This window comes from Tachysurus fulvidraco, chromosome 4, assembly GCF_022655615.1.
Source record: "Tachysurus fulvidraco isolate hzauxx_2018 chromosome 4, HZAU_PFXX_2.0, whole genome shotgun sequence".
Taxonomy (NCBI): Eukaryota; Metazoa; Chordata; class Actinopteri; order Siluriformes; family Bagridae; genus Tachysurus; species Tachysurus fulvidraco.
In genome coordinates, this window is record NC_062521.1 from 14,795,417 (window position 1) to 14,809,725 (window position 14,309).

The window sequence follows — 14,309 nt, forward strand, 5'->3', positions numbered from 1 at the left end:
TCTTCCTGAAATCTTTACTATGCACTAATGCTGTAATTGCTCCATGATTATTTTGTCACTTTAAAGAATCTAAGCGTCTAAGAGTGGCAGAACTAACCTGAGCTGCCTCCAGGCTCTTTATAGCACACATCAAAGCATTTCCCGAAAGACTCTTCATTGTGCTTTACTGCAAGTGAAGATAACACGAGTTAGGACAGCAAGTTTGCCATGCTCTAAGGATGCACAGGTTGTTAAAATTGCCTGGGTATGGACTAATTAACATGTCAACCAACAACCACAGCAACATTTATCAGTCTCTATTCAAGAGTCTCTATTCATTTCTCTATTCAAATGATCTGGAATCATTTTTGGTGCAACATTATTTCAGTCAAGCTATAATCTCATAGCAAAAGCTGTTAGATAAAGGAAGCGATGTTGAATATCCTCATTAATGTGTTATTATTTGCATTATATTTTATTATTTACAGCCTAGTGGCCATAACCTTTGTACTGTAGCAGCTTAATGTATGCTAATGTATGAATCCAACATAGTTGCTATAATGTGTTAATAACTGCCTAGATAGAACAATAGACTGTCCTGTAGAATAGGCAAGTATAAATCACAATAATGAATATTGTATATTACTCTATTATATTATTAGTAGAAGTAATAATAGTTGATAATAGTAATAGTAGCAGTAAACCCCTATTCCTGAAATTTGTAATAAACAGCTTTAAATGTTTTAATATGTTTTAATGTTCCTCAACATCTGAACAGTTTCTCACAAAAAAAAAAAATTCTCACAAAAATGTGTCAGTAAACATTATTCTCTTAAATAATACTGTACAATTGAGTCTTAAATTTGCATACACAGCTAGCAGTATTCTTTGTTTCTTGGGATATGCAATAAAAACTCCACTAGCCACACTAACCACATGACAGACCAAATGCTTGTTAATAGTGCTAAAGAGCTAACAGACAGCACAACAGACCAAACAGATCCAGTGCTATGTATCCATCTGGCTTTGGTTAGAGGTGTCAGGTCCTGTCACTCAATTTAAGGGTGAAGAAGGATCAGGAAAGAGTTTTCGTCCCGCCCCTTCTCAGTTATTGAAAAGCACCCCGGCCACCACTTAAATCAAGTGTGGGACTTTGTAACATACCACAGAAAACTCAATTTTAGTTTTCCTTTCAATGCTCTCCAGACCACAGCAAATTTTATTACACCTTTATGGACACTTGTGGGTTTAAGACATTGCTTTTTCTCACGTGCACTTTCATCAACATATTATGTTTGCAGGACACTGTGCACTGTTGGAGCCTAACATCTCCCTGAAACTACCATATGTTGACTGTTAATGTTCAGTCAAGTCTAACAGGCTCAAAATTAAATATACTTATACTTCTTAGCTCTTGGGTATATTTGCTCTTTCTACATCTAATGTTTCAGAAAAGATACTTTCTAGAGGAACTTACAATAACCATGCAGTTAAAATCATACAAAGATGGCATGGATGGAAAATTTCAAGTATTATTATTATTATTATTATTATTATTATTATTATTATTATTATTATTATTATTATTATTATTATTATGTCTAAGTCAATTTTATTACATGATCTCTGGAAACCTAAAATTAATTCACTTTTCAAGAAAGATAATAAAAAAGTAAAAATATTGACCATGTCTGTATCAGTCAAAAAAGTGTAAAGATTAGAATATTGCAACTCACTTCTGACAGGTCTGTCCCTGCACACAATCTGACCCCTGCAACTACAATCTCCTACCTACCTGAAGGCATTTATCACACTACCCTGCATCACATCCCCTTAAAGCATCTAGCATGGCTTGACATGACCCACGATTCCTCAAGGTACAAGAAAGACATGCACTGAAACACTTCTGTGTACTTGTACAAATGTGATGGAATGTTTTCCCCCTGACTGGCAGAACAGCTGAGTCACTGGTTGCCTTCAAACGAAGACTGAAGACCAACCACTTTACCAAGCACTTACTGTAAATTAACTCTAATTAATTTGTGTTTGTTGCTGTATCAAATTGTTGTTTTAACTGTTCTCAAACAGGCCATTACCTGGATAGTATTAACAGACTATGAACTATTTGTACAAGCATGAGGATCTGTTTTTGATGGTATCTACAAAGCTCTTCAGCAGGTCACTCTGAATAAGGGTGTCTGCCAAATGCTGTAAATGTAAGTGCTATCGCTTTATCGTGTCTAAAATTAACAACAGTATAGAAAACAAAACATGGTTTGCTAGATCATGTGGTACAATAACAAATCACCAACATTCACTGCAATCCCTTCCCTTAAATGAAATGTCATTTTGAACAGTTCAATAAGTCATTTTGTTTCGACAAGATCAGCCCTTTCTAACCAGTCAGTTTTCTCTCTAAGCTATCAAGTTCATCCCAGAGTAGTTTGAAAAAAAAGTTATAGTCCTACTGTTAATATAATTAATGGCAGATTTATTACATTTCATTGCCACAATTTTGGACCAGACTGAACTTTATCTCTCTGGTACATGTCGTCTATGCAAGCTGAGGCTTTAGCAGCTGTGATATACAAATCTGTTTCTGGAGCAAAGGGGAAGCCAATATGACCTAGAGTAGAGGGCCAATCAGAAAAAGATGCTCTACACCCACAAATATCCATGTCTGAGAGCATTAAAGAGCATCTGAGACCATAGCAAATGGGAAACCAGGGTGGTCTGGAGGAAGACGGCTGGGTGCCATGCCTGTGATCTATGGCTATATAAACATAGAACATTGACATTCACTTGATTTTTTGCAGTGAGGCCTAAATTAAATATGTTAATTACTTTGAAAGTACGACATTGGTTCCATTTGCTGAAAGTTTGCCAAAATTAATATGTTCAACTTATGCCAGAAGTCAGTTTAACAATGAAATATGTTTGACAGCACAAAGGTCTAACATTTAATTCTTCAAAAAGCTTTAATTTACAGTATAAGCATGTGGACCTATGATCACTCAGCCTGCCAGGTGAAATGACCATGGCGATATATAAATAACCACAGCTACACGTGACACATTGCAACCACATGCACATCCTATTTGACTGGTTGTAATGCTTTTTAATGATGTAATCAACTCCTTGCCAGTTCTTTGAAAGAACAAACACTACCACATTCCTGGGGCAAGCACATGCATTTTCCTGACAGTGCAAGTGTCAAAATTGGGTGTCAATAATAAAGCATATCTTTTAGCAATTAAAGTAATTTTACCTCAGGACCAAAATACCTGTCAGTGCAGGAGCATGAATATATCTGAAATATAAATATATATTTAGAAATTTTCTGTTGTCCCTCTGGGGAAACCCTTAACGTTTCTCTGTAGAACTCAACAACAGAGTGTTTCCCAATCAGAAAAAAAAAGTCTTTTGGAAGCTAAGAACGCATCTCTTACAGAACTGTTGAAGAACCATTTTTCTAAGCAAGCACTTTAATTTATTATATAATCTAGCATCTGCAAATTTTTGAATTCCCAAAATGCCATAAGCTTTTTTTCTTAAGTTTTAAGTATGTCTTAGGTCACATTTGTGATTGATTTTACCTGATCCAGGGCAACATATAAGCTGATGTATAGGGTAGTGGACAGATTTCCAAGCTTAATGAGCTGTCTATGACATTCAGTAAGACCCAGTGGGTCATATGTGACTGTAGTGACAATTGTTACAACATTGGGAGGAAATCTTCAACAGTTGAAAGACTTTGGATATTTTTGAATGAAGAAAAAGCACAAATATAATACAAATTAAAAATAAATGGGATTATTTATTATTGTTTATTTATTAGTTTTTTAAATGTATTTTAAGTTAAAAAGCTAAACAAAATATATAGCTGTAAATCGATGCATGTCGTTATTTGTACTTTTACAAATATTGATGCAAAAAGCAAAGTTAGGCAATCAAAAATGAAATGTACATAGACAGGCTTCCCACAGTTCTTGGGACCATAGAATCTGACACTGAAAGTTTTGCAGCCAAAATATTACAAATCTCTAATACTAAAAGAGAGCCATGGGTAGAACAAAATCACTACTCCAGGAGTTTATTTTGATGTCCAGTAGGTTCAGTGGATCCAAGAACACAGTATTACAACACATACATTCAGTAGACAGCTTTTTTATTCCATTTTCATTCTGGGTTTGTAAATGTGTTGCTCTTAATATCTATTGTGAAACTTTTTTTTTTAAATGGGTTAAATGGTTTGTAAAAGCAGGGTCAGTGGAGGACAATTTCTGATACATATCATAAGAAGAGAAAGCAACAAAGATTATTTTTAAAGTAAATGCCTACTCAGAATCTGCAAAAGTTGTACACTCATAGTTTGAAGTTTAAAAACTAAATAACTCAATTAGACTGATATTTTACAATTTAAAGCTCAAACAAGAAATATTGTTTTAAATGAATATATAACAGGAACAATAGGGAAAGAAAAAAAATTCATTTAAATTAATATTTCTTATTTGAGCTTTAAATTGTTATTGTATTTTTCTGAAGGCTGTACTTGTTTCATGACTGAAATGACTGTATTAGAGCTGGAGCAATGGCTGACAGTGATAAACTCTTATTTTATGCTGGAGAGATTGTGTTGCAAGTATTAGTGTCTCATATATTCACAATTCTGTTTAGCTAGACATCTCAAGTGATTAGAGTAAGTGTAAATGTTCATGTTACATGTGCATTAGCGCTCACTCGCTCTCGCTCTCTCTCTCTCTCTTTTTCTATCGCTCTTTCTGTCTGTCTCTCTTTTTAAACAGAACCATTATACACTCTGTGAACATGTATGTGTTTGTACTTCAAGGAATCTATCCTTTTGTGTGTGTGTGTGTGTGTGTGTGTGTGTGTGTGTGTGTGTGTGTGTGTGTGTGTGTGTGTGTGTGTGTGTGTGTGTGTGTGTGTGTGTGTGTGTTTAATGCATATATCGCTGTAAAGGAACCTTCATCTGCTTAACGTCTTAGAAATTGAAAAAAATCATGTTTCCCTTCTGAGGCAGCAACATCTGCTGAAGTCTCAGATCCATCACTAGCGCAGTGAGCTACATGCTCTTGCTGTGTTTGCATTGAGTGCACGCACGCATGCTCTCGCCAGTGTGAGGAGCTGGGGGAAGGGAACTAAAACATTAAACTTTGAGGTATTTTACATTCAGGATGGTAAGCACCTTGACAATATGCCATGAAGACCAAAAAAAAAAAAAATTAATTCTGCCATGTAATATTCATCAGATTGCTTTCTCGGTCATGAGATTATCCCTCTGCACCAAACACTATTTACAGGATTCTAATATGGCCACAGAAGCAGAAAAGATGAACAGCATCATCTGAGCACATGTTCAGATAACCATTTCTTCTGTTTGATCTAGCAAAATATTATATTTATCCATGCTACTTTAAAAAAAAATCAGAATCAGTGTAAACAGGAAGTTTCTAAGAGCAGAAACTTTGGCCCTCCCACCTATGCATAAACAAAGCTGATTTTTTACAGAACACTGTCAATACTGTTTTTACAATATCTTCCTTTAAAGAGCTTTTAATGAGATGAAAACCCAAGCAGTTACTGCTGTCAACGAAAATGAGGGGCTAAAGGGCACCTTTAGTTAAAGCCCAAACTACACTCACTGGACAATTTCCTGTCATTTGTCTTCAGAGTGGGAGGAGGAGGTGGTGGTGATGGTAATAGGGTGGGTTGGAGGCAGGAAACAGCTTTGAATATTACCGGCATCTTAACAGTACATAGCAAGGATTAAGAACTCATTATCACTGTGTGATTCCTGGTTCATTGCATAAAGAAACACATATGAAGGGGTACAGGAAGACAGGAAGAGTTTGAAATGTAATTGTAAAAACAAAACACAGTGAAGAAGCAGTTTAGATAAAGAAGAAGAAAATTCATTTGAGAACAAAAGTGCAACAGGGATGCAGGGTACTTGGATGCAATTATTACAAATGATGCTCTTGTGAGAGTATTGTAAGATCCAGGACTTTAGATAGATCAGAAAATTGCACTCTAGTTTTAGGCAGCCTAGGATGACAACCATAGCCATATTCCGATCGGGGCATTTAATTAAATTCCTTTTTCTGTACCACAAATGAGGCTTGACTAAATTAACAGACTGTTGTAACCAAGAAAAAGAATTGAATAGTTGACTTAATTGAATATTACATCATGCACACATACATATTATGGGTATTCATCATAATATGTGTGTCTGAATACGCGGTAAGTGATTTATGGACTTGTAATATGTCTGCATGTGAACTTGACAACATGGCTTTAAATTTATATCTGTGCTAACTGGACAGTGTAGAGGCCGTGCAAGATTTGAAACAGTACATATTTCTCCTACAAATAATAGGTATTCACACTCTGTGTGTTTCACAATAATTTGCCCTAAATTGTACATAAGATATAAACTACACCCTTGGGTCATGCACGAAACTATGTGTGTAATAAATTTCTGTAGTTTGACTTTTTAAAATAAAAAAAAGGTAGACAAGAATGCAGTGTCACTGGAATGGAGCTAAGTGAGTTCTGAATTGCAGCAACTTGAGAGCATCTACTGACCCTGACCTTGACTTGTTTCAGATGGTTTGCTTTAACTAACCTGGACTAAACTATGACAAAGAGAAAAGTGAGAGTTTTCCTCAGTGTGACCTCGGTGTGTCTTACCACGGTTTGTTTTAACTGGCAGGGGTGCTTTCTCGCCTAGTACAATTCACGCTGTAATGAGAGTGGGTCAGCAAGGGTCACATGCAGAGAGTGGAAAAGGACGAAGGAGAGCTGTTTTACCACTTCTCCCACCTGCCATGCACTGCACAGGGGGCATTCTGATTGTTAACAGGCCTGTCTGTCTCTCTGAACTATGAACACTGCTATGTTAATTCCTGAGAGTGCTGAGCCTCTCCTACCAGTTAGATACTCTACAGAAACCCTCTGCCAGCAACCATGCTGAGAGAAAAATCCCCGTTATTTCTATTTTATCATGTGGAACACATCTCAACCAAAATTCACTTCACAAACCCCAATGATCATTATCAGCATGCTGCTGTGTTATAGATGCCATACATAACACTGCATCTACAGTATGTACAGGAGATTTAAAACTTAAAAGTTAATCTGTAGCCTACATAACTAGAATAAATTCTGAATAAAAAAAATGAGAGAAAGTTGGTTAAAAAATAAATGACAGAAGAATGTTTATTGTGTGACATTGTGCCAAGTATGGCTAGCATAAGAACACTAAATATAATTTAAAATAAATTACTTTAAAGCAAAATCCCAGTGGGATGAAGCTGAGCATTCACTTTTGCCGAACTGTTTTAAAACTAGTTACATTGCAATAAGCAGTAACTGACACCTGCTCAGAACTTGTAGAACTGTCAAGGGCAAACTAAAATGTCTTTTTTTGCATAGTTAACTTGAGATTTTAAACAGCTTTATTTCAGCCCATGAAATGCTGACAGCTAACAGTCTTTAGAAGCACAGACTTACTATTACTAGTGTTTCAGCTTTTATATGTATTAACTTACAGGATTCAAGGATATATTAATCTATTAGTCTGATCACTTCCAAACATTCCTCATTGTTTGTTTTATTGCTCTGCACTCTATTTTGTGCTGGATCTTGGCCCATTACACAATGTTTCACAAAGCTTTAATGAAGTGTCTACTATAAACGATAAAACATGGTCATGCAAATGTTTTGCTAATCAACCAGCATGGTTATAAGGCTAATCAGCACAAATAATCCTTATCCAAACTGTTTTTTGTTTTTTCTCGGCAGAAAGCTGTGACATATGACTTAAGTTAAAGATTTTGAATAATTAATCATTGTAGTAGATATATGCTAAAAACAACTTAGCAAGCCGCATGATAACAATATTTCTGCTTCATAAAGGAATTGGTCTAATGAAATAATTATTATAATCATTTTCAATTACATTGCATTACATTTTACATTCAATAGCAGTGGGTTTGCAGAACAAGCCAGTGAAAAATAATTGATACATTTTCTGTGAATTTGAAATAGGATTTTTAACAACTGAATTTGGAAATGATTAATGCACCTTTCCATTGTATTTGAATAAGATTTTTTTTTACCTTTTTATAGATATTTTAAGAAGAATTTTTCATCTGTCATAATACCACTGCATGCCATTAATATCACTATTTCTCTTCTTCTCCTAAAGGTGTTGACTTGACTTGACTTGACTTGACTTGACTTGACTTGAGGTGTTTCCATTGCATCTAATATCAGATTACTGCTTACTGCAATAGACACAACTGCACAGCAAAACAAACACAGCACTGCAGCCAACTACATAACAGTTATCTAAAGGCAGAAAATGTGAGTTTAGTCTAGATGCACATGCTGGAACAGGCTTAATTAAGGTGACTCAAACACAATCATTAAAATGGTTGAATGAGGACAGGTTTTTATTCCCTGTTCCTGTACTATTGATTCGGTGTTTTTTTTTTTAATGTACTCAACATGCTGTTGTGATCTCCTACCTGTTATCGTGACATCACTGTAGTGGTTGGAGAGCTGCTCCTTCAGGAGGACTTGCTGTATCTGAGCTGCTTTGTCTCGTTGCAGCTCCAGCATCATATCAGGGTGACTGGCCAGCTTACAGCCCTTTTGTTTATCCAGGGCAATGTCACTTCGCACTATGTCTGAGCAGACAGAAAATATATACGGTTAACTATTTCCATTTGTTAATTCATACCACAAAAGCAGATGTATTACACCTATTATGCCTTGAAGATCTGATTATAAGTTTAAATGAAATTTACTTCCTTAAGTAAAAGTTTTATTACTTTATGTACTGATATTTGTGTTGTGAAACATCCTCATACCATCCTCATAATTTTTGAGGTAATAGTCTGGTCCTGGTCCTCTAAACTTGGCTAAATTCTTCAGGTTATGAAACTGGAGAAAGTCTGTTCTCTTTCCCCCAAACCTCAGATAAGCTGGAGAAAGTCCTCTAGCCAAAGTCACTAACCGCTTGGAGCTGAGGAAACAGAGAGAGACTGCTTAAATTCAGACAGGCTACCAAGCGGTTATGTATTCGTATTATAGAATAACAAGTAAGAGTTCGTTTCAACCCTGAAGTAAAAAAGCATTTAACCCTTCCAGAAAGCGTCACTATCGAGGAAATAAACTTCACATTTACTACAGAACTGATTCACAAATTTGCGCATTTAACGCCTGTAATATTATAGCCTTTATTTGATTTTAAGTCACAATCAATGAAACAAATTATATCAGACATTAAAAACGGGCCTACATAGACGTGCATAAATGTAAAAAAAATATCTAAAATAAAATAAGTAAAATAAGTACCAAATGCAACATTTCGCCCAGGTAATAATGCTAAAACAGTAATGCGCTTTACCATTTTGAGAGTTTTGCCTATTTGGCTGTGCATTTACGCAAAACGTCTTTTGACGCATGATTAAAAGAGTAAAACATTAAATAAAACATTCAAAACATGGCTTAATAGTTTGAGCACATGACTAACGCTCTAATGACTTGATTTATACCCATGTGAGTTAGAATTTTATAAGTAGGCTATCGTTTAATTACAGACTGCGCACATTTGATGATTAATTAGGAGAAGTAAAAGATGTTGTATCATCATTTTTCATCGAGGGTTCGGATTTTGCACAAATACATATGTATATAGACAAATAAAAGCGAAAAAACAAACAAACACGTACATACATACACTAAACGAACATGTATGTATGTGTTTGTTTGTTTTTTCGCTTTTTTGCTATTTGTTTATTAAGCTGTTAGACTGATAATAATATATTTAGAAGCAATAACTTCCAAAACATCCAGCGGCTCCAAAGTAAAAATAAAAACAATTCGTGTGTACCTGAAATGTCAACCGTAAGCAAGCAAGCAAGCAAGCTAGCAAATAAATAAATAAATAAATAAATAAATAAATAAATAAATAAATAAATAAATAAAGCTGTCAGATTTTATGCTAATACTATTAACAAATAATAATGGACCTATTCAATTATTATTATTATTATTATTATTATTATCATAATCATCATTATTATCATTATTATCATTATTAATGATAATAATGATGATAATAATAATAATAATAATAATAATAATAATAATAATAATAATAATAATAATAATAATAATAATAATAATAATAATCTTGGTCGTGATCGAAATCCATCCAGTTTTGCTAACACAAACTATGGTACTTTACAACTGCATTTATTATAATGGATAGTCTACACAACCCTGTTTAAAAAAAAAAAAAAGGGCAGGATTTTGTCATTTAAGTCAAGATCAATCATACTACAACATCTGCAGGTCTATTGTAAAAAATGTAAAAATATGTACATTGACTTTGGAAGTTAAACTGACACAATTCGGAGAAAAAGAATACAAATAAAAAACCGAATAAGTGTGGCTGTGTTCCGAATCAACCAATCATCAAGCTCATGTAAATAGTAGTTAGTACACACCTGCATTCAACTGAAATGACTCTGTTTAACTCCAAATAAATTATAGTTACATCCTATTGCAAGAGCCTTGGGCCACAAAGTGCTTTCAACATATCAGAAGTCAGGAGAGGGCTACAAAACAAATTCCAAGGCGTTAGATATACCATGGTACACAGTGAAATAGTCAATATAGCAAAACAATGACACTGATGAGAAAATAAAGAGAAAACTGGTCAGGGAGGCTGTAGAGAAGCCTACAGCAATATTAAAGTATCTGCAGATGTTTCTGGCAAGAACAGTTTTCTTCCTACGTGTGACAACTCCCGTATATCACAATATCTCCTGTTTTCTTCATCTGTGTGGTCTATGGACTGTGGTGGCAAGATACAAGTATTTTATGGAGATAAAAACATCCAGGCCCGTGTAAAACCTGCCATCTAATAATAATAAAAAAAATTCTCCTTTACGACCCAAAGCGCACATCCAAATCAACAAACATACAAATGGCTTCAGCCAAAAAAATAAAAGATGATTTACATTGGACCGAACAGAGCCTGGACCTGAATCCTGTGGGAAAATCTGTGAAAGGACATGAGAAGTGCCGTGCACTGGAGATGTCCTTAGAATATGTCAAATGTTCAACGTTCCTGCAAAGAAGAGGAAAATAATCATAAATCAAGATGTGCCAAACTGACAGACTCTTATCCAAACCGAAATCAGAGGGTGCTTCGACTAATTATTAGTTCAGAGGTGTGCGGATTTATTCTATTCAATTCTATTCTGTTTTATTTTAATACATTAATACATTTATTTGTTTGTTTGTTTGTTTGTTTGTTTTTTTGTCGTGTTAAGTTTCGTTTTCTGTGTCATTGTAAATTTTGTCATTTTTATATTAAATGGTCTTTTATGATTTTGTTTCTTTTTTTTTTACATCACAAAAACCTGCTGTTTTAACAGGGGTGTGTAGACTTTGTATATCGATTATAAATGAGTTTTTCAGCCTGATTAAACCTTTGAAAATAGTGAATTCACTCACAGATGCAGCTCTGGCCTAAACGGCACACTGCTCCAGAGCGACTATCACAGGACTACAGCTACATGTGCACTACATCACTGGGAACATCGCTTAAACCGCATCCCACTGGAGAAAGAAAAGTGTTTCGTCAGACGCGAATATTCACCCATCTGCTGGCCTTAAGCTTTTGAAAGGTCATGGCCAACCTCTATTCCATCCTCAGCAAGGTGGAACAAAGACACTTTGATAAACTGAGATGAGACAGAAAAGAGAAGATGAGAATCCAGCGACTCCTGCTATGGAATCCTCACTGTTGTTTAGATAGCTCTGATCTTGATGATTTTAGTTGCAACCAAATACTGCAACTGCTTATGACACACACTTTATATGTCAAAGCCAAAAGCAGAAGTCTGATTTTAGTGGAAAGTACAATACTACGACCGCCATCTCGTATTGCGCAGGCTGCTGATGATATTTTGCTTCCACATGCAGAAAATCAGCCTAACAATTAAATAATTCAGGGATCTCGCCGAACAATATTATTTATTTTCAGGACTTATTGTGTTATTCGCATTGTGATTAGACTCTTAACTTTGGCGCCTATATATCAGCAATGTTGTGTTTTTTTTTTTAAACAGAAAATGAAAACAGATGCGTTAAAGCAATGGTGTCTAATAGCTATATGCATGGTTTGAGTGCAGAGAGCTGTCAAATCGGTTACCTTAAAAAGTCGAGCCAGCCATTCTTCAGGATAGATGGGTCCACTTGCAGTGATAAGAAGTTGTCATTCAAAACCCGCACCGGGGTTCGCGTATTAACGTCCAGTAAAATCAGCATTCTCTCCAAAAAATTCTGTCTCTTATCCGTGTCCACGTGTCGCCGGTGGGCAATATTGGCGGAAGAGATCGGAGACTGGATTACAAATGCCCAACACACAGCCAAGCCGAACATCTGTGGGAAGAATCGCCCGGGCATCTTCTATCCACAAAGCCGCGAGCTGACGGCGCTGCAAGTTGGAGGAGACCCTGCTGAGCAGCCTTATGAAAAAATAACGTGATTAAAATCACCTTTAGAGCTGTCGTCCACCCTCTTTAAGTGAGTGTTTTCTGTAGTTCTGTAATCTGGTCTCCCCTCCGCCCCCCTGTTTTGCGCTGTTTGTTAAGATTGAGCTGCCGTATCCGCCCCGGGGGCAGAATCCAGCCTCTCCGTTAACGGGGGCCGGAGGCAGCACCGCCCCTCCACTACTCACACACACACACACACACACACACACACACACACACACACACACACACACACACACACACACACACACACACACACACACACACACCACAAGGTAAGGAGTCTACATACAGACTACCTAAGTACTGAAGTACTTAGGAAGTCATTTTGCTAGGGAAAATCTTCGTCAATTACGTTAACGTAATGGATAAGCGTTCGGCTGACGTTAATAGCCTACTTGGAGGTAGCATAGGCTATCAGAAAATAGGATATATCCCCTCCTTCAAATGGCCTGTAAGTAATTTCTAAACTCTGCTTTTAGACTGTCTCCCAAATGGTTGTTTTAGATCTGTTGACTTTCTTTGCAGAGTTCAAGCGTAGCATATATATATATATATATATATATATATATATATATATATATATATATATATATATATATATATATATATATATATATCTTCTTAACAATGTGACGAATAATTCACCCTCCCTGTTTGATGTTCATAGTTCGGTTTGCTAAATCAATCCGCTTAACACTTTCCAGATGGCCTAAAAACACATTAGTCTGTCTCATCTAAAGCGAGAGTGACATCAAGTTTTCTACTAGTCTACTAAAGAGTCTTGCTCTGTAGTCAAATCAATCGAGACAGTAAACTGCCTGTGTTGTTCTCTCTAATTCTTGCTATATAATGTTACAAACAACGTGATGTAGAAAAAGGACGACACAAGAGTATCTTCTTCTTGACCGTGCAGACAATAAGTACACTTATAATAGACCACTGAATGATACTTAATGCCCAGGGTCAGTCTAATTATTGTCTAAATGCATGATTTGAAGGGAAATTGTTGGGAACATTGATTCGAAATATGTAACAGGTCTATTTGTTTTCGTTGAATTTTTTTAGTTGATTACTCTTTTTTTTTTTCAAATCCACATATAGACCAGCCCATTACAATAACATTCTGAAACTTGCCTTACTCTCTTCAGTTAAGTGAAGCCAAATTCAGACAAATGTATTCAGTCATGTAGAATGCAGTCTAAAGGCTGTTCTGCCAAGAATAAATGGTCTCGAATAAACTGAAAAATACTCAGAGAGAAATGGCCATTAGTTAATATAGCCTATTATTTCATCAACAATATACTGTATATGTAAACCTACAGCTTTTCTGATAACCGTTTGCACAAATACGTGGCAAAGTAGATAATTAAGCAACCCAAGAATATGAAACATTTACCCTCTGCATTAGAAATGGAATATAGCTTACCAAAATGACACTTAGGCCAGTCATTTAGAAAGTTATTTACCAATATGAAATAGCCAGTGGTTAATTTAAAGTCAGCGGCTGTGATAGAGGAATTATAACACACTTTTTTCATGTAAGACCTATTCGAAGTACGAAATATGCGAAACATATTTGACTTTCGGACATTGTGTGTGTTTATAAAGCCTATAGACTGACATATATCCAGGTCGCTTAGTCCTTTCAAAAATACATAAATATTCATAAGCTACATGGGCCTACTGAAACAGTAATGTGATCTATTTATATTAAATTTACACTGA

At 35.6% G+C, this 14,309-nt stretch overlaps 1 protein-coding gene across 1 annotated transcript in view; it reads right to left on the reverse strand.

The window, feature by feature from the left end:
- Positions 1 to 13,085, reverse strand: part of hpse2 (heparanase 2) — a 48,546-nt gene extending 35,461 nt beyond the window's left edge. Inside the window, exons 1-3 of the mRNA XM_027141912.2 lie at positions 12,239 to 13,085; positions 8,880 to 9,034; positions 8,535 to 8,696 (exon numbers count right to left, since the gene is read on the reverse strand). Coding sequence (XP_026997713.1) covers positions 8,535 to 8,696; positions 8,880 to 9,034; positions 12,239 to 12,492 — 571 coding nt within the window. The 5' untranslated portion in view covers positions 12,493 to 13,085. The remainder of the gene's footprint in view (positions 1 to 8,534; positions 8,697 to 8,879; positions 9,035 to 12,238) is intronic.
- Between the last annotated feature and the right edge of the window lie 1,224 nt (positions 13,086 to 14,309).